Source organism: Onychomys torridus, chromosome 6 (genome assembly GCF_903995425.1).
Source record: "Onychomys torridus chromosome 6, mOncTor1.1, whole genome shotgun sequence".
Taxonomy (NCBI): Eukaryota; Metazoa; Chordata; class Mammalia; order Rodentia; family Cricetidae; genus Onychomys; species Onychomys torridus.
The window spans coordinates 16,792,758-16,814,243 of NC_050448.1; the positions used below are offsets into that span (position 1 = coordinate 16,792,758).

Here is a 21,486-nt window from a genome sequence, read left to right on the forward strand (position 1 = left end):
GACCAGGGCCTTTGAGGGTTTGCTTCAGATCCTGAGAACATCTCTTTCCACATCTGGGGCTGTGGTAATCAGTCCTAGCCACTGTGGACTTTTTTTTTTTTTTTTTTTTTTTTTTTTTACAATGTTCTAGAGATATCATGTTCCTCTTGTGCAATATTGTCTGAGTAGCCTCCTGAAATTGTATACTTTCTTTTAAAACTGAACCCATTGGTTTATATTAACTAGAGACTTGCTGTGGAATTTGGCGCCAATCTTGGATAGGTTTGTGCTTCAGGTGGAAGCCAGGGTTTGGAAGCACTGTACTCAGCTGAATCCCTTCAGCTCACCCGGTCCTGTCACTCAGCCCTCACTAGCCAATCAGGGAGTGAGCGGACTCACCCGTCGGATGGGAGTGTTCTTCCTCCTGGCGCCAGGCTTCTGGTTCAGCTTTTATTGCTGAGGAAGTAGGAAGTTGGCCTCTTGTGCTGTCCCCGTGGGCTCTGCTGTGGGTTGAGTACTTGGCAGCCACGCCATGGTGAGCAAAGGGCTTTTGTTCCTAGACCGGGAGGAGTGGCCGGCCCTGGTGAGCGAGGGGATGCTTTCCCCAGACTGGGAAGAGCGGCGGGCTGAGCCTTGGGAGCCGGGTGGTGGGTCCTCCCGAGGATGTGCGGGAGCCAGTGGCCAGACGCAGAGTTCAGCGTGGTCCTGGCTGGTCCTGTGTGGCCCTGCGAGTCTCACATATTCCTTCCTGGTCCTGTGTGTCACGCATGTATTCCTTTATGATCCTGCGTGCCCTACGTGGCCCTTGCAATTCCTTGGGCTGGGGCTGAAGCCTCTGAATAACTTCTCTCCGTGGGCTGTGTCTGTGCAGAGAGCATTGGGAACAAGATTTACAAATATCCTTGTTGATGATGTCACTGTGAAATGCTGAGGGGGCCTGTAATGCTTGTATTGTCACCATGGAAGGCAGATTTGCCGAACTCAGAAAGCCCTGGTCTCTGTAGAATCTTTAAGCAGTTCTGCACTTTCAACATTTAGGTTTAGGATCCATCTGTAGTTGATTTTGGGGAGCTGGTAAAGGACGTCTTCTGTGTAGAGTAGCACGCCACTGCTAAACTGTGATGTAGAAGAGTAGAATTGATGGTAATAGAATTGATGGTAAAATGATTTACCCATTCGTAGGAGACATTAATTCACAAAGTAGAATTAAGCAAAGGGATAAGTAGTATGCTAACCGTGCCTTTTAGAGATTAATATGATAAAATGTAAATACTTGTTCCCCAGAATTAACCAGCTGTTAAGTAAAATTCCCATAACAAAGGAGAAAACCTCATTTACAGTCAGCCAAAAGGGTCCCCCATTCCTTGCCCCCTGTAAAGAACAGGCCTCTAACAGGATGCTCACAGGGTCACAACCAAGCTTAAGTCCTGGTGTGCTGTTCATAGTCTAGAACCACTGCATCTCCAGTCTTTTTGAAAAGTGTTTTTGAGTCAAAATCTCTGATGTAGATTGAGGAGGACTTGAACCCTGTCTGTATTCCCACAGGGCATTGTCCTGACCAAGCACCATGAATTCTTTCTTTTTCTTGGAGACAGGGTTTCTCTGTGTAGCTTTGTGCCTTTCCTGGAACTCCCTCTGTAGTCCAGGCTGGCCTCGAACTCACAGAGATCTGCTTGCCTCTGCCTCCCGAGTGCTGGGATTAAAGGCATGTGCCACCACCACCACCACCTCCAGAAGAGGAGGATCAGTGTCCTGTGTACACCTCACGGGGAAACAGACTAGGCAATAGCTAGATCATGGGCTGGAGTTCAAGGCAGTGAGCTGCAGAGGTCTCCATCATAAAAAAAGGCCCCTCTGGGCAGGGGGAGTGACTTTTTGTGTAATTTAACTCCTTGTATTATTCCTTCCATGTGAATGAAGACAGGCAAAATTGGTGGGTGTAGAATTTAGGAGGGTAACGTGAACTACTGAGTCTTCAGTTTCCAGTTAGGGATTTCTCCTATGCAGATATGAGCAATCCTGGTTAACACAGTTAAGTCAGCTCAGAGGTTAGAAACAGGCCATTGGCTTTGACTCCACGTGTCGGCTTATAGTACCCAGCAGCTAACACTTTACATGGGAAAGTCATGCAGTGTGTTATGAATGGCATTCTCTCTAGCAGGGAGGTGCCTACTCTGTTGCAAAGTCAGTACTGCCAAGTGTTCTTCCAATTATTTCTTTTTCTTTTTCTTTTTTTTCCTTTTTCTTTTTGGTTTTTCGAGACAGGGTTTCTCTGTGCAGCTTTGTGCTTTTCCTGGATCTTGCTCCGTAGCCCAGGATGGCCTTGAACTTACAAAGATCTTCCTTCCTCTGCCTCCCGAGTGCTGGGATTAAAGGCGTGCGCCACCACTGCCCGGCTTTTTTTTTTTTTTTTTTTTTTTTTTTTTATTTTATTCATTTTTTATGTGCATTGGTGTTTTGCCTGCATGTATGTCCGTGTGAGGATGCCAGATCCCCTGGAACTGGAGCTACAGACAGCTGTGAGCTGCCCTGTGGGTGTTGGGAAGTGAACCCGGGTCCTTTGGAAAAACAGCTAATGCTCTTAACCACTGAGCCATCTCTCCAGCCCCAATTATTTCTATCATTTTGAAAAGTCAATTAGTGGTGCCATTTTTTAAATTTCACTTTCTTTAAATGTATTACAGCTCTAGTCTCTATTTGTTTCTGTTTTCCAATGTTTCCTAGCCATTAAGAATTTCTTTTCATATTTTCTTAGGTGCTATTTATTTATTTATGTATTTATATTCCTTTATAGAGCAATGGTACTCAACATGAAGGGTAGAGGCTTCCTTTAACAGGAATGGCCTAAGATCATTGGAATACACAGATATTTTTACTATAATTCATAACAGCAGCAAAATTTTAGTTAAGAAGTAGCAGTGAAAATAATTTTATGGTTTGGTTCACCACCTCATAAGAGACTGTATTAAAGCTTAGCAGTGAAAATAATTTTATAGTTGGGAGGTCACCACCTCATAAGAGACTGTATTAAAACGTGACAGCATTAGGAAGGTTGAGAACCACTGGTTTAGACCAATGTCTCCTGTAGCTCAGGCTTGCCTAACACTACGTAATTGAGAATTCTTTGAACACATAATCCTGCCTCTGCTGCCCAGTGATGGGAAGACAGTCCTGCAAATCCTTCCAGGCTGGTCAGTGAGAAGGAAAAAGACCAGTGAATGAGTGTCCTCAACCTCTGTAGATTTCATTGTAAACTTACAGATGAAGTGGGACCTGTGTAAGCTGAGTTCACTGACCAACAGTAAAGCAGGTGTAGTCACAGCACAGAAAGGGTTGGCAAGAAGTGGGTGAAAGCTTTCCTGCTGTGACAGGAGTGGACAGTAGCAATAACCAGTGAGGCCATCCATTTCAGGCATTCCATAAATCTCCTGCCTGGCCATTTCTCTGTTTCACAGACCAGACAATCAAGAATCTGGATCAAGAACTGAATTTTTGTCAGACAAAATTCCCTTAGTTACACCACTTCAACCTAAACAGAAGAACTGGGTAAAATGGTGTGGCCCTGTCTAACATGACTCTTTTCCAGGTTTAAGATGTACAGCCTGGGAGAAATGCATGAGTAGTACTTAGTGTGCTCTAGTACACTTCACTAGTTTCTGGAGAACGTGGCCATAAAGACTATTTTAACTTTCCAATATAATTTTATGAAATTATTATCTCATTTCCACTATCACTTTTTTGGCTCCAAGCCCTCCCATGGACCTTTCATTGTGTTCTAATCCATGGCCTCTTTCTGCTTTAACAACAGTTACTGTTTGGATGTGACCTGTGTTTGGCTGCAGGACCTCAGCTCTGAAACAAAGGGTTGGCTTCACTGGGCATTGAGTGTGTAGTGGAATGTTCATGTAAAGGACCCTGTACCTTGGAACAGGAAGTGCTCTGGAGAATGGAGGATTCTACTAAACTACCAATTTCCCAGACTAGTGTCCTGTCCAATCCTAGTGTGGAAGGGCAGAGCTGGGAAGGCTTGTTCTATTTGAGTCATTGGATCTCTGCTCACCCAGTAGGGTAGCTGCTAATATCCTGAGGTCCACCTGGGCGGTCCTAACGAATGAGGAGCTTTGGTAGCCTCAGGAGCACCAGTAGGAGGTAACTTCTGAGTTCTCTTTGGGATTCTCCTCTGCTTCTGCTGTAGAGGCTCTAAGGAATATCACAGCCATGCCATCATGGTGAGTGTGGGGGGCCACTGTCCAGGAAGAGCAGGTTGGCTGAGTCTGAGCTGCTGGGACTGGGATGGACTATGAGTCCGACTGTGTTTCTGTTGGTCCCTGTGGTAACCTGGGCAGTGGCCCTTGGCCTCTGATCCTTAGTGAGTGTAGATTCCCTGAGGAGGAGAAGGCTCTGCCACCCTGGCATGGGAGGTTATAATGCTTGTAATATCACTGTCCAGTGTGCACACACAGGCATTGCTTTTGTGACACTGGGAATCTTGGAAGACAGATTATGAAACTGAAGGTCTGGTTTCTAGAAGTTCTGGACCTTATATTTCCCTTTCGGGTTTGTCTTATAAATGTTACAGACAGTTTAGAAATGGTAGAAAGGGAGTGATGGGGATCATCCTTCAGCAATACATAATTAGAATGCTTTTAGCTCTCTGCTACTGCCAGCCACCATGGTGTGACTCAGTGAAGGTCAGTTCCAAGGGACAAAAGGAAGTTCTGAGCTGCAGAGGTAACACAGTTTGCATGGTTTGGGGCAGGTGGCTACATCTTGTTACATTATGTGGAAGGAATCAGACATTAAATTATTCTTTTACAGTGTTTTCTATGTGGGCATCATTGGGGCTGGGTTTGCCCGAAAACACAAGGACCATGAAGGCTGCAGAGCTATAGCAGGATCTGCAGGAGATCACCTTCCTTTGCAGAGAGAACTCTAGAACGTGAAGCCTCTCTGGAAGAAATAGCAGTAGCTATAGGGTCAGAAACAACAGTTTAAGGGTCACTTTGAGTTGAAAGTTGTGAAGACTGTATTTATTTAATTTCTATACACATAGAATCATGGGTAGCTGCCTGCCTTTTTATTTCAACAAGATCTCAACATTTTAATTTAAAATTAACTAATAAATCACAATTCTCTAGTGCTTTAAAGATTTTTTATTTATAAATGACACATCTCAAATGAACCATTACTAATAACTAGTACAGGATAGTCTGTCCATGTCAGGAGAGAATAAACAGCAGTGCAGCTCCCTTAACCTCGGAGTCAGGTTGGAGTCCGTGGCCAGCAATAGACATGCAAATAACCGTCCAAGACACTGTAACTACAAACCCCAAACTGCTTCTGTTGAGGAAAAACCCTGTAGAGTCCCAGCATAAGGTGGGGGCATTGGCATGTGGAACACGTGGTCTCTATGACTTAGGATGGAGTACCTTCCTGAGCAGTCATGAGACAGACAACAAGTTCCATCATCTACTGTGTCAGGAGCATCACTGTCATAATCTGTCCAGACAACTGTTTACAAACAATACTCACATCTAGAACTCAAGAGGCACCACAGCATCCTACCAGAAATAAACCAATTTGTTTCTGTAATATAGTGACAGTTGTAGAAAGCCAAATATAATCCAGAGAAAAATGAAATCACATGGAAAATAGGTTATTAAGTGCTCTAGATGTTGAGTTTCACTGAAAACCTTACTGTTATGAAAACCCCAGAGACCTCTTCTTATCCCCGGTTTTTTGTTTGTTTGTTTGTTTTGTTTTCTTTTGTTTTGTTTTTGTCTTTTGAGACAGGATTTCTCTATGTAACAATCTTGGCTGTCCTGGAACTGTCTTTATTGACCTTTCTGGCCTTGAACTCACTTGAGATCCACCTACCTCTGCCTCCCAAGTGCTAGGAATAATGGCATGCACCACCACTGCCAAGTTTATCCCCATATCTTAATGGGCACAATAGGAAATGAAACTCTAACCCTTTTCCCAAGTATTCCCAAGAGCAAACTTATTTATTCATGATTTGTACTGTGCAGAGTGGCAAGCATGTGTCAAGTTCTTTGAAAGGGAAGGATGGGAATAGGTACCTGAATCAACCACACTACTTTTTCTTCTGTGGCCCCAGGAAAGCAGACTGGACAATTCCTCTTCCACAGGCAAAACTACAAAGCAATAAGGAGAAGCAGAGAAGAAAGACAGGAGGGGAGGGCAGAGCTGTCTGCCTTTTATCTTGTCTTAAAAGCATTGGAATGTAGGCATGCACTGTTGCAACTGTCTTTATAATGCAGAAGTAAAGGGATAGTTGCAAGATGAGTACTTTATCTGTTAACCTATTTTCTTAGTCCTGATGTTTATTAAGAAGAGTTTTTGTAGTGATCTTTTGGATAGTGTGGTCTTGTGAGGGAGAGCCACACTTGAATTGACACAAAGCCATGTTTACAGTTCTATTGACTTTGTAAATTCCGTTTCAATGGGTCCTTAAGGAGTCTCAGTCTCTCTGTCTCTGTTTCTCTCTTTCTCTCTCTCTCTCTCTCTCTCTCTCTCTTTCTCTTTCCCTTTGCCTCTCTGTCTCTCTTTCTGTGAGTCTGTCTCTCCCCCTCTCCTTCTCTTTGGTAATGAGATCATAAGTCAGTTGCTGAGGTGGCTTGATTAGGATTCTGAATTCATAAGGTAAAAGCATGGGTCAGAAGGGTTCTACACTGTGCCTTGCTCTACATGGAGTTCATAATCCTGTTCTGGAGATTCTCAGCAAACTGCTGCTTACATCTGGGAAAGGAGTTAAGTCCATACTCCTGTATTTTATGTACTTTATCTTCAAACATGGCTCATTGGTATTTGAGATATAATTTAAAAAAAGGAATAGTGTCACTGTCTACACATGCAGTCTACACAGCAAATTTTATTAATTTTGTGTGATGGCTAATACTGATTTTCCACTTGATAAGATCTAGAATCAGTCAAGGGACACTCCTCCAGTGACACCTCTGAGGGCCTATCGAGATCGTGTTATTCTCTGAGGTGTGCTGTAACTGGAGAGCTTCTCTCCAGGTTCCACCAAGCCCCCATGGTCCCACAACCCACATATAAAATAATCATACAGACACTTACATTATTTAAACTGCTTGGCCATTAGCTCAGGCCTACCATTGTCTAGCTCTTACTCTTAAATTTAGCCCATTTCTGTTAGTCTATATTTTGCAACATGGCTTGTGGCTTACCGGTGTCTTTACATGTTGCTTCTCATGGCAGTGTCTCCTCCCAGCCTTCCTGTTCCCAGCCTCCTCTTCTTCCTTGTCCAGCCTACCCTATCCTTCCTGCCTGGCTACTGGCCAATCAGCACTTTTTTTATACAGAGTGATATCCACAGCAGTGTGCTTATGAGAGATTCTCTTGTATATTACGTTCATGGAGATGAGAGGACTCTTCTGCTTTCTAGACTTGACAGCAACATTCCATTCCATGGATTTGGTACTGAATTATGTATTAATGACCAACATTCATCACTATCTGCTTCCTGACTATGGATACACTGTAATCAACCACCATGGTTACTCCTTTTTATTCACTTTTAAAATTTTACATTTTGCGTGTACACATGTTCATGCCATGACACTCAGTAAAGTTGAGTAAGAAGTCACCAAAGCCAGATATGGTGTCACAAACCTATGATCACAAAACCTAGGAGGCAGAGGCTGGAGTTTGAGGGTTTTGACATCATCCAAGGGCTGAGTGTACAATGGGGTATGGAGGCAGGCCCCCAGGAACATACAAGTCTATGGTGGGCTCAGGAAACTGTCTCTTGCTATCTTCTACAGACCAGAACAAGACTGTGGGCCTCTAGATAATCTCACCTCCAGTGCTCAAGGTGCCTTTTTCCATGAGGCATGTGAACCCCAAGGTCACAGCTGTGGGAGATGTAAATACCACCTGCTTTAAAATCCAGGCTAACAACATTTCTAGGGTGGCAGGGTCTCAGGATGTGAGTGTAGAGGATGGGGAGAAGACTTTGCCAGGCTGCTGATTGGATAGGGTTAATATCTTTCTGTTCTTTCCCTGCTCACATTTCTGTGTCCTTGTCACTTGACTGAGGGCAAGCCAAGCTGGTTTGAGGTACAAACAGTACCTGTAAGGCTGGGAATAGGAACACTTCACAGGCTCTACCAGTGCACCATCTCCAGGAGGTCAGGACTAGATGGGCCAGACAGTAGAGACTCCAGGGAGCTGGTCCTGGGGCTCAGAGAACTGAAGCACCTCCAGTGCCCTGGGGATGCTCAGGTCCTCTCCTGTCTCCTCCTGTCCTTTCCCATCTCCTTCATGTCTCCTCCTGTCTGCTGTGTTTATTCTTTACCCCTTTGTTGTACCCCTTTGTACCCCTCAAATCCAGTAAGCTGTCAGGTAAAAAGTAGAATCCACATACAGTAGACCGAAGCAATAGACACTACCTTTGCTTGATATCTGGGCAGAGCCCAGACAGTTTGGGAATTCTTCTGCCTTGGTATCTTGCCTGCCAGTCCAAGACTGAAGGGCTCATGAAGAGCTGATGATACTGTAACAGATTTGAAACACCTGCAGAGAGGCCCTGAGAGGTCAGTGAGTACAGTGGATCCCTGAAAGTGTGGTGCGTTCTTGGACTGTGGGATGACCAAGGAGAGCTGCAGTTGTGGAGTAGAACTGGGATGGTAAGCAAGCTGTGTGTGCTAGGCATAGCAGAGCCTGAAACATGGAGCTTCCACAGTCTCTGAGAGCCCAGAATATCATTAGAGTCTCAGAACTTGTACAGTCTGATACAGGAAGCTGTTAGGTTTTGATTTCCTTAAATGTGATCGATTATTTGCTATTCTCCTGTTTTCCCCTTTTTGAAAAGAGTGGGCTGTTACTCATTTTTTTTCCCAGAATATATATTTCTGAGACTGTAGACTTAATAAATGTTGAAATTTTCAAGACTTTGGGATTTAAGAAGGGGAGAGTGTTTTACATTATTAATAAAATGATACTTTGGGGACCATGGATGGAAACATCTTTTTTGATAGGGATATACCATAATCACTGTCATCAGCCCTGCACCCATATACAACCAACTGGAACAGACTCAGCAGGTCGTCTTCGTGTTTCAGCATACTTACTCATACATACTTAACAAGGAAGAAGAGGAAGGGAAACTTTGGAAAGGGGATGGAGAAAAGAGAGAATAGGGGAAAGTGATGCTGTATCTTTTAATTAAAATGTATAGAAATAAAATGTAAATAATAGAAGGGGCTAGAGAGATTGCTCAGCAGATAAGATCACTGGATGTTGTTTCAGAGGATCCAAATTCCATTCCCAAAACCCACATGGTAGCTAACTATTTGCTGTAACTCCAGTTCCTGGGAGATCTTGCTCTCTGCTGGCCTCTGTAGATACTGTGCAAAGACACATACAGGGAAAATACACATATAACTAAATTTTTAAAAAAGTTAGAAAAAGGAAATAATGGAATTCTTTACAGCAATGTCACAGTCCTTAGACAGACAGTAGCCAGAGCTTGTTAAAATGAACTCCTAGTCAAAATGATCCTGTGTGGAAGCAGCTGTGATCTTCTTCTGAGTCAGCCTGGTAGGAGGCAAAAGAAGCCTTGTCCTTAGGTTAGAGTAGCTCAGCAGAGCCATCCAACTAAGTGCAGCAACTACAGTGCTAATAGATGACTTTTCCTTTGTGTTTTCTGTATTTATATTCTCTCTACATTGTTAGTGTGAGAGTAGCAGAAATCTTTATGAATGTTTACAGACTCCCCACGTAAAATCCCCATGATTCTCTTGCTTAGACAAAGCATTGCTTTGGAAATGACTCCCATATTCTCCTTGCCTCCTGCAGGTAAGAAATCTTTTTCAGATCTTCTGTCTTGCCTCTTGTGATGACTGTTTTTGGTACCCAAACTGACTACCTCTGGAATTAACTAATGCACAAAGAATTGGGTAAGGATAACAGAAGCTTTTAGGGGCCTGCCTTAAAGACTTTCAGAGTCGAAAGGAGTCTCTACAACCAGTGGAGAAAACTAGATCTGAGGGGAGAGGAGTGAATCTACTCACACCGTGCTCTTCCAGTCCATCTTTTTATTGTTCCAAGTAAGCATCATCTCTATAGCCAGGGTACCAGCCTAGATACATTTAAAAACAATAATTCTTTGGCAATGCAATGAAAGGCTTGAAATTCATATACAGAGCAATAGCTATCAGGTTTCACTTATGAAACAAGGTGGGAGTGACCTAGTGAAAGTTTTCTGTTGAAGTCAACTAAGAATTAAATCCACAAAAGAAATCTGAGGGGGGAATTCCTGTGCTCAAACTACATTCCTAAATGTGGGTACATATAAGGGTTAAAAATCTGTTAATCAGTAAAAATCATGAATAAGGTAGAACTGGCTTTTCCATCTGCTCTGCTTCCAAAGGGCTCTCATGAGCCATTTTTCTAACAGGAAGGGTAAGCCTCCTTTGTTACTAGGCAACCTGCCTAAGCAGTAAAGGAAGATGTGCAGTTTTTGGTCTGCTGTAGCACTTTAGGTATAATCAGTTGCTTAAAAGGAACTTCTTAGATCTAAGGATTACACCTATTGCTTAAAGATGCAAAATCAAGATAGAATTAAGCTTAATTTGTACAAGAAACAGAACCTGGCACCTTCCAGCCCCTCTGGCCGTGGAGGGACAGGTCCTCAGAGGGTTCTTGGGAAAGTTTACTCATCTCCAGGTACTAGCAAATGGTTGATTACCTTTTCCACTATATCTCAGTGTTCGCAAGCAATAAATCTCTGCAGTCTTACATTAATAAACTGAGGTGCAAGTAAGTATAAGGAGTTAAGAGTTTAGGGTTAGTGAGGTTAGTTCAGGATAATTTTTCTTCTCTGCAGGTGAGGTAAAGCCAGAGTACATTTCTATCTATCTAAGGGTTGCAAATCAACAATATGGTCATACTTTGTCCTTGAATGTCTGAAAATATTGCCTGTGTAACTGTTTTCACACAAAATTGTGGGAAAGTTATCAATATACCCCAAATGCATAGGGGAAATTGTGCCCAATAAATGATCAATCACACTGCTGGAAGCTCTTGTGAAATGAATCCCATGGTAGTAACAGATGCAAAAGCTACAATTTCACACAAGAAATTCACTGCAAGAAACAGCCAATACATTGAAAAGGAAATAACTCCAAAACACCTTGCTTTTAGGCCTTTAACTCCTCTACCAAAACCCCACGTTCTAATAATGGGTTGGCCTTGTCAATGATGGCTGAATCCCCACTTCATATTTTTGTGGCTAACAGCACTTGGGTATAATTGTGAGAGAGAGAGAGAGATTTTTTTTTTTTTTTTGGTTTTTCAAGACAGTTTCTCTATAGCTTTGGAGGCTGTCCTGGAACTCACTTCATAGACCAGGCTGGCCTTGAACTCACAGAAATCCACCTGCCTCTGCCTCCCAAATGCTGTGATTACAGGCGTACACCACCACCACCCGGCAAGCGATAATTCTTAATTAAAAATTTTGAAATGGGAAACCCTTCTTTAATCTGGATCTTCAATGGAATTTTATTCACCATTAATCTTGGCCAGACCTTCTCATGACAGCTTATATATATAAAGAATTTTGAGACGGAAGTTCTTTCTCTTTGCCTGATTGTCATGGCTTTCCCTAGGAAGGATCTGTTTCTCTCTTTAGAGCCCAATTCTTAGGAATTCTGGTGTATACTGAAGACCATCCGAGACATCCAGCCGCATGGATTGAAGAAGTACTGAATTCTTCAACTTTTCATTGGTTGACAGCCAATGTTGGACCAGTTGGCCCACAGACTGAGACATTCTAATAAATTCTCTTTCTACCTACATAGGGAGATTGCTTCTATCAGTTCTGGTCAAGCAGAGAACCTTACTAATACTGTTTTTTGTTTTGTTTTGTTTTGTTTTCACTTGCCCAGAGGAAGATGTTATAGCTAACAATAGAGCTCATAAAGGAACTTGTTCCATTTGTCTTTAAATATTCAACTTACTGTGAAGATTACACTTCATGTTGTTGTTAAATTGTCAAGAGATTGAACTGAATTTCAGGAATAAAACTCCTAAAGCAATGGAACCATCATCCAGCCTTCTGATGGAAGAAAGCTATCTTGTCTGTGATCTGGTTCTGGCTTTTCTCTTCTGGTTGTCTAAAGTCCTTGAAACAACCAGGTAAAAAGTACCTGAACTCATCAGACCTCAGTGTGAAGCCATAAAACAGACATTTCATTTTGTGTCCTAAAATCTCTCTTTAATTGTTAATATTCTGGGCATTCTTCAACCTGGGGGAGAGGGGAATCACTCCACTCCACATTATGTAATGTGCTCCGAAAGCTAGCCACATGGTGTACAGGAGGAAGAAGGGGAAGTGCCTGTGGAGTGCAGGAAGATAGCAAGGTAAGTTATTTGAGCCAGGGGCAAGCTTTGAAATGGAAATCTCTGCAGATCTATTAAAGGTCTGCATCTTGTGTCTAAGACTCACTATACAGAGTCTTTAAACACAGTTACCCTAAGGGAGGTGCTCTTGTCACTCAGGCCTCACTAGCCAATCAGGCCCTCCAGTCTGACCTGCCAGTCAGGAATGTGTTGGGGGTGGGCTTCCAGGGTCAGGCTACAGGCTTGTCTTTGTAACAGAGTGTATACCAGTGGTTTTGTGTGCTACCTGTGCTGTTGGAAGGAGCTGAGGAGAGAGCATGGGTGAGCTGGGAAGCTACGGCATGGTGAGCAAAAGGCTGCTGTCCCCAGCTCAGGAGGAGCAAATGGTGAGCCTCAGAAGCCAATGTCCTCTTGGGTTGGGTGGGAACCTGTAGTCAGATTCCTGGTCCTGTGAGGTCCCCATGTGGTCCTTGAAACTCCCTGGACCCAGGTGTAGGTCTCTGAATAACATTGCTCTGTGGACTGCCTCTGCTCAGAGCACTGGGAACAGGAAGCTATGTGTAGAAACATCTTTGTCGTCAAGGTCAACATACTTTTCATGCAGCCATGGAAGGGCAGCTCTTAAATTTGTAGAGGCCTAGTTTCTCTAGTGATGAATTTGAAAATAATTTTATAGGGATTATAAATGGCATCTCCTTTGTTGAGTAGCACTCCCCTACTAAGCTGTGATGTAGTGGAGTAGAACTGGTGATATAAGGGATTTACCAATGCTTAGGAAATAGTAAGTCATAGGGAGTAGAATTTAGCTAAAGGAAGGCTGCCTCTAAAATACCACAAAGATAAGTATATGCTAACCAGGCCTGTTAGAGATTAAGATGCTAGGAGACACATTTATTCACCAGGATTGTGCAGGCATTTGGCTCCAAAATATAACAAAGGAGACACCCCTGATTTTCAGCTAGCCACTAGGCCCATCCTTATATCAAAGAAGAGGCCTCTAACAAGCTGATCTAGGGGGCACTACAGGGTCACAACCAACCTTAAGGCCTGGTGTGTAATAAAGGTCTTAATTTTTTTCACAATTCTGACAGACAAGGTGATACCTATTCAAAAAGGAAAACACTGTTGTGTTGAAGGATGGTCTGATCAACAACACTTTTCCTCTGGGCGCTCACACAGAGAGAAGGAAGGTGCTTCAGAGAGCAAGAAAAGGCCTGGAGTCTAGAACTTGGGAGCTTTCTCTAAGGACCTGATATATTGAGAATAAAATAGAGCTCCTTTTTTAAAACCAGGAATATGCTAGGGAGAGCTGGTAATGATCTGGAGCCAGGACTTTTGTGAAGGAGTTGCTTCAGATCTTTATAATACAACTCTTATTACTACATGGCACTATGGTTGTCAATTCCAAGGCCATTGTGCGCTTAGCCAGTAATGTTTTTGAGGTACTCTGTGTTCTCCTTATGCTGTATTGTGTGAATTGCCTCCTCCTGAGTTTGTCCCATTGTATTGTAGCTTCTGTTGACTTCATAGAGGTCTCTCATTTTCTTCCATTTCCGACTGGAAGATGCTATTCTTCTTAAGAAGTTTACTTGGCATGAGGCATAACTTATACAAGACCTCCCCATCCCAGCCTTTATTTTTTATGACTTCTACTTTTCCTACCCTTCCCATCCCCTGGATGAGGAGATGCCTTCTCATCTCCTGGCATCTCTACCTCAGGACCCTATCACTAAAGAATGACCTGCTGTTTCGTGTTAGTGGTGTACTTAAGAAATAAATCTGGAATTATCTTGGCTTGAGTTTCCCATCTGCCTAAGTAGGCTAGACTTGCAATCTCCTAATCCTATTTAAATTGTTCAAAGTGTAACTGGAACCTGAACCTAAAAGAAACTTAAGGATGACAGAACATGTGGAATGCAAAATCTGTTCCAGGCTGGCTCCTCATTGAGCATTAGTTAATTAAAAATTAGTCATTAAAATTTTTTTCTTTTTTAATCTCAAGTGTATGGAGTGCTTTTTCCTTTGTAGGGTATATTAATTCTTGAGCAGCTGCACCTCCAGCTATTTAGAAATTTTTTTTATGAGACAAACTCTTCTATATTGATTCAAGTGGCCTTGATTCCAGTATGTTGGTCCCCACCTTGGCATCATGATTAAACATAATAAAAATTAAATTAAATGACTCTACCACCTTAGAGTTTTAAAATTACCCATTTGTGTCATGCAGTTGACTACCCATTGCAGTCACAGGAAAAAGATTTGCATGTGGAGCATGGCTTATGCCTTCAGAGGAGAATGGGAGGAGTAGTTTATTGTGTGTACTTTAGGGGGAAACAGGGTTGGCAATCAGCTGCTGGAGTCACCATTATGAAAGAGGACCTTATTGCTTCAGGGTGAGTGATTTTGTAATTTTCCAGCATATTTTAATTCATGTCATGAACACAGACCAGATGGGTGGGTGTACAATTTGAGAAAGTTAGTTTGAGCCAATGAATATTGAATTTCCAATTAGACAACTTATTTTGCAGATATGTTCAGTTTTGCTTTACAGAATTAAGTCAGCTTAGAGGATTGAGAAATAGACCATTGCCTGTAACTCTGTGTCAGGTTACAGATCCCAGTAGCCAACACATGCACGTGGCCAAGAGCATTCACTCTCTTATTAATTGCATTTCCTCAACTAGAGAAGATTCTACTCTTTTTTAAAAGTCAATATAGCGAATAGAGCTAATTTTTTATCTTAAAAATAAATTACTTTTATCATGCTAAAAGACAATTATTGTTATTATATTTTTAAATTTCCTTTTCTTTAAAGGCATTTCTTCTGTCAGATGTGACATTGGTGAAGATCTTTTTCCATTCTGTAGGCTGTTTTGTCTTATTGACTGTGTCCTTTGCCTTACAAAAGCTTTCAGGAGGTCCCGTTTATTAATTGTAGAAGGCTGATCTCCAAAATATATAAAGAATTCAAAAAACTAGACTTCAAAATACTGAAAAGTACAATTAAAAATGGGCTACAGAGCTAAAAAGAATTCTCAACAGAAGAATCTCAAATGGCTGAAAGACTTTTAAGGAATTACTAAACATCATTTGTCATCAGGGAAATGCAAATCAAAATGACTCTGAGATACCATCTTACATCAGACAGAATGGCTATGATCAAAAATATTGAAGACAGCTTATGTTGGAGAGGATATGGAGCAAGGGGAACACTCCTCCACTGTTGGCGGGAATGCAAACTTGTTCAGCCACTTTGGAAATCAGTATGGTAGTTTCTCAGAAAATTGGGAATGAATCTACTTCAAGACCCAGCTATACACTCTTGGGCATATACCCAAAGAATGTTCAATCATACCACAAGGACACAGGCTCAACTATGTTCATAGCAGCATTATTCATAATAACAAGAACCTGGAAACAATTTAGATGCCACACAAGCAAACAATGGATAAAGAAAATGTGGCACATATATACAATGTAGTACTACTCAGCAGTGAACAAAAAATGATATCATAAAGTTTGCAGGCAAGTGGATAAAACTAGAAAAATATCATCCTGAGTGAGGTAGCCCCGACCCAGAAGAATAAACATGGTGTGTACTCACTCATAAGTGGATACTAGATGTATAAAGCAAAGGGTAACCATACTCCAACCCACAGCTCCAGAGAATCTAGCTAACAAAGAGGACCCTAAGAGGGGCACATAGGTAGCCTAGAGATAGAGAAATAGATAAGGTCTACATGAGCAAACTGGGGGTTAGGGGGAGTTAATGGAGGGCAAGGAATGGGATATGAGCACATAAGGAAATGGGAGGTTTGAGCTGGAACAGGGACAGAGTGGGAGAGTAAGGAAAGAGATATGGTAAATGAAAACATCATGGGAATAGGGAGAAACAGGATGCTAGGGATGTTTCCAGGAATCCACAATGATGATGACCCCACCTTAGACTATGAGCAATAATTGAGAGGGTGCCTGAACTGGTCTACTTCGGTAACCAGATTAGTGAATAAGTGAACTGTCATCATAGAGCCTTCATCCAGTGACTAATGGAAACAGATCCAGAAATCCGTGGCCAGGCCTCAGGCCGAGCTCCAGGAGTCCAATTGATGAGAGAGAGGAGGGATTCTATAAGCAAGGGACATCAAGATCATGATGGGAGAAAGTACACAAACAACTAGCCAAACTAGTGGAAACTCATAAACTGTGAACCAGTAACTGGAGCCCCCAGGAGACTGGACTAGGCCCTCTGGATATGACAGACAATTGTTTAGCTTGAACTGTTTGGGGGGCCCCCAGGCAGGGTGATGGGGATCCATCCCTGGTGCATGAGCAGGCTTTTTGGAGCCCAGTGCTTAAGGTGTGACACCTTGGGCAGCCTTGGTGCAGGGGCGAGGGCTTTGGACCTGCCCCAACTGAATGTACCAGGCTCTGCTGACTCCCCATTGGAGACCTTGACTTGGAGGAGGTGGGAATGGGGGTTGGTGGGGAGAAGGCTGAGGGGTGATGGGAGGAGTGGTTATCTGTGGTTGGTATGTAAAATGAATAGAAAATATCTTAATAAAAATTTAAAAAAATAAATGCATTTCTTCTGTAATCCCCATTTCTTTCTGTTTTCCAGTGTTTCTTGGTCATTAATAGTTTCATTCCTTTTCTCTCAAGTGCTGTTGATTTTTATATCTGTTTAGAGCAATGTTTCCTAGAGGCTTGCCTCGTGCTATGTAAGTGAGAATTGTTTTGAAAACCTAATCCTTCCTCTGTTGCCTGGTGCTGGGAAGACAGTCCATCAGTTCCTTCCAGTTGGGTCTTGACTGGTCAGTGAGAAGGAAACATAGACCAGTGAATGAGTGTCCTCCAATCTCTCTGGCTTTCATTGGGGACCTAGAAGTGAAGAGGGAGCTGGGCAAGAATGGAATTCACTGACCAATTTTGAAGCTGGTGTAATGACAGTGCAGAAATGGAGGGCAGGAAGGAGGGTGAAACATTTCCTGCTTTGGCAGTAGATAAGATTAGCACTGTGGTAGGTAATCAATTTCAGATGCTCCATAAATGTCCTGACCGGTCATTTCTTGGGATCCACAGATCAGGACAATCAAGAATCTGGATAAAGGACTGACCTCACCATGAAACCAAATTATTGTAGTTACACTAGTTCACCAAAATAGAAGATCTGGGTACAATGATGTGGCCCTGCCTATTGGGACTATTATTTTCCTAGTTTAAGATGTTCAGCCTGAGGGAAAAGTATGAGTAATCTTTGATATGCTCTCATACAAATCTGCAGTTTCTGCAGCATGTGGCCCTAAGGTCTTTTTCAACTTTTCAAACTAGTTCTTTGAGAGCATAACTACGTCATGTTCACAGTCTCCTGTTTGTAAGCCCTACCATTGTCCCTCATTGTTTTCTAATTTCACCCATTTTTGCTTTAAAAATAGCTAAACGGTAAAAACAGTTGCTTTTTGAATGTGACCTATGTTTGGCTGTAGGTGTTTCCAGCTAGGAAGCAAAGGGTTGGCTGCATTGAACATTAAGTGTGTAATGGATTGTTCACACAAAACACTCCTTGCCTTGGAAGAGGAACAGGAAATAGTCTGAGAGACTGGAAGAATTTTTATTAAAATACTAGGGACCTGTCTCCTGGTGTAGAAGCAGAGCAGGGAAGGGCTGTGCTGTCTAGGTCACTTGACCTACCAATCTCCCAGTAGAGGAAGAACTAATGTCCTGAGGCCGAGCTGGGTGGCCTAGGCTAATGTGGGACCCTAGAAAGGTTTAGCAATCTGTAGTATCCATGGGAGGTAGTTATAGAGAGCTGTGAGGGAGACCACAAGCCATGCCATGGTGAGTGTTGGGTTGGTGTCTTCACTGTCACAGAGCAGCAGCAGTTATACTGAGCTATAGAGGTTTCTCAGTTGTGTGTGGTTTTGGCTGGGTAGATAGGGCAGATTCCACATCTTGTGACCTAATCCATGTGGCAGGAAATTAACATTTAATTCTTCTTCCACAGTGTTTGTGTGTGTGTGTGGGGGGGGGGGGGAGTTGGATAAGAGAGAGCTAGTTAAGCATGAGACAGTTACCAAGTAAGAGAGAAAGTCAGTAAACAAAGTTTCCCCTTAATTTTTTTCTTCTATTGCTAGCTTGAATTTGTATCCTACACTCTCAAAATGATGGAATGTGACCTGGCAATGTTAGCCAAATAAACCTGTTCATTGCCTGAGATGGTTTGATTAGAGGATTTAATCACAGCAAGAAATAAGCAAGTTAGAACAAAATGTGGCTTACAAAAGTATTTTGTTAATGCAAAGAACCTTTGATTGATGACTTTTGGACGAATGTTGAAGATAGTAAAACTTATATGACAAAATCCATAGAAAGCTGCACTCATAGCTTAATTGGCTTTTCTTGTAGAATTGGGAAGATGGGAGTGTTGAGACTGATGCATACAGTGGAGCTAGAGGTCATAGGAATTCAGTGGGAACTGGACTCCATGAAAATTTCAGCTAGAGGTTATTTGTATAATATTTTGGCCCCAAATTGTTCTTACTTTCTCCATTCTATTAGAAATGGAGTAAGTCATAAATAAAAAGTAATGAGATGATTTCTTAGACAATATATTGATTCTGTTGCTTGCCCAGGTTCTACAGTGAAAAACAATTGGGGCAGAAGAAATGAAACTGTTTTGTAGAGAAAAACAACACTATGTAGTTTCATATGACAGTCCATTGGTGAAGCCATCAGGAACTTTCAAGAAGACTGTTACCTTTAAAGAAAATTCCCTTGCTCTACAGTAGAAGCCAATCAGGGTGCCCTATGTGTAAGACTCCATCAGCTAAACCTTTAATTTATGGATGGATTGAGCAAAGTGATTTCTAGTCCCAGGTTGCAAGTTTATACAGAGTCTGCTGCAACTCAGTTTGAAGCATGGCAGGGTCCATCACAACTTAGAAGCGAAATTTGGGAGGAATCACCCATGTTGTGGTTCTGGAAACAGCAAAGATGCACAATTTAATGGTCATGATTTTTTCCATGGTATCAGTTTAGCACTGTTGTACACTTTTGTGTTTGGTACAGTCAGAACTCTGTGAGGAGGCTATGAGTGTTCATTATATAAAGTTGTGAAGATGAAGCTTGGTTGCATTTTGAGACCATTGGATGTTGAAATACCCAAGCTATGGGACATCTGCCATGGAAAGCTACATGGAGTAGAAGTAGTAAAGGAGAGACATGTATGAAATGTTGCAGGGTTAAAGCTATCTAAGCCCTTTGAGAATGAGGGCCTATGTATCTGAGACAGAGCAACAATATTTGGTGTTTGCCCTGCTGAGTTTTAGTCTTGCCTTGGTCCAATCTTGCCTCACTATGTCCATATTCCTCTCCTTCCTTTCTTTATTACAATTTATTTTCTTTCACAAAATACACCCCAAATACAGTTTCCCCTCCCTCCTCTCCTCTGTACCCTTCTTCCCTAGATCCCCTCCTCCTTCATTTCTCTCCACTAAAGGGCAGATCTCCCAGGCATATCAACAAAACATGACATAGCAAGTTATAGTATGACTAGGCACAAATCCTCATATCAAGGCTGGATTAGGCAACCCAGGAGGAGGAAAAGGATCCAAGAGTAGGGAGATTAGTCAGAGATACCCTTACTCCCACAAACACATCAAGGTAAACAACCACAGCATGTATGCAGAGGACCTGGCACAAACCCACACAGGACCCATGATTGCTGCTTCTGTCTCTTTGAGCCCCTTTGGTCCCTCCATAGTTGATTCTGTGGACATGTTCTCCTGGTGTCCTTGACCCCTCTGGGTCCTACAGTTCACCCTTATGCAGGGTTCCCAGAGCTCCAGCTAATATTTTGATGAGGATCTCTGCATCTGCTCCCATCAGCTGTAGGAGGAGGCCACTCTGATGGCAATTGGACTGGGTACTAATCTATGATAATAGAACATAGTCAGATATCAATTCATTGACTTTGGTTTTCTTTTGGTCAGTTGTATTTGGCTCTGCCCTAGTTCTCTGAGCCATCTAACTTCTGGTTCCTGTTCATCTAAGCAATGTTGGGCATGGGCTCCCTCTTTGATCTTAGGCCCCAAGTTGGTTCAGTAATTGGTTGGTTACTACACAAATTCCAAGACACCATTGCCCCAGAATATCTTGCAGACAAGGTAAGTGTGGGCTGAACATTTTTTGTGGCTATGCTGGTGTCCCATTCCCACCACTGGGAGCCTTATATAGCTAGTTCAGGTTCTATATTCTCAAATATTTGGAATCCTCAATAGGGTCACCCTGATACCTTCCAGAAAGTTTCTACCACACTAGGTTTCCACATCATCCCCTAAGATCTCCCCTATTGCACTCACCTTTTCCTATATTCTCTATCTCTGTCCCTCTCTTACTTGATGTTTTCCGTTCCTGCTCCCAGTCCACCCATAAAATCTAGTCTTTCTCCTTTTCCCAGGGAGATCCATGCATTCCCCTGTTTCCACAACCATCCTGATTACTTAGCCTCCCTGGGTCTGTGGATTATATTGTTGGTATTGTTTACTTGTCAGCTAATGTCTAATCATAAGTGAATAAAATATCACATTTGTCTATGTGGTTCTGGATTGCCTCACTCAGAATAATAAACAACTCAAGAAACTAGACATCAATAAACAAAATGATTCAATTAAAAATACATATCTAAACAGAATTCTTAATAGAGGAATTTAAAATGGCTGAGAACCACATAAGGAAATGTTAAACATCCTTGGCAATGTTTAATCAATGAAATGAAAATCAAAATTACTTTGACATTTCATCTTACACCTGTCAAAATGGCTAAGATGAATGACATAAGTGACAGCTCATGCTGGCCAGGATGTGGAACAAGGGGAACTCTCCTCCATTGCTGGTGGGAGTGAAAACTTGTTCAGCCATTATGGAAATCAATATACCAGTTCCTCAGATAATTGGGAATCTATCTACCTCAAAACCCAGCTATTACCACTCCTGGGCATATACCCCCAAAATGTTTCTCCCTCCTGCCACAAAGACACTTGCTTAACTATGTTCAAAGCTGGTTTATTCATAATCGTCAGGAATGGCTATGTCTGTAAGAGATTGTGTTGATTGATTGATGTG

The 21,486-nt window shown here is 42.3% G+C and overlaps 1 protein-coding gene across 2 annotated transcripts in view; it reads left to right on the forward strand.

Annotated features, from left to right (window-relative positions):
- The first annotated feature begins 381 nt into the window (after positions 1-381).
- The window catches only part of LOC118585325 (zinc finger protein 431-like), a 29,946-nt gene continuing 8,841 nt past the window's right edge, over positions 382-21,486 (forward strand). Inside the window, exon 1 of one of the 2 annotated variants that reach the window (XM_036189732.1) lies at positions 382-514. In XM_036189732.1, the coding sequence (XP_036045625.1) occupies positions 512-514 (3 nt within the window). In that variant the 5' untranslated portion in view covers positions 382-511. Of the gene's footprint in view, positions 563-21,486 lie in introns of both variants that reach the window. The other variant, XM_036189733.1, reaches the window with a different exon arrangement.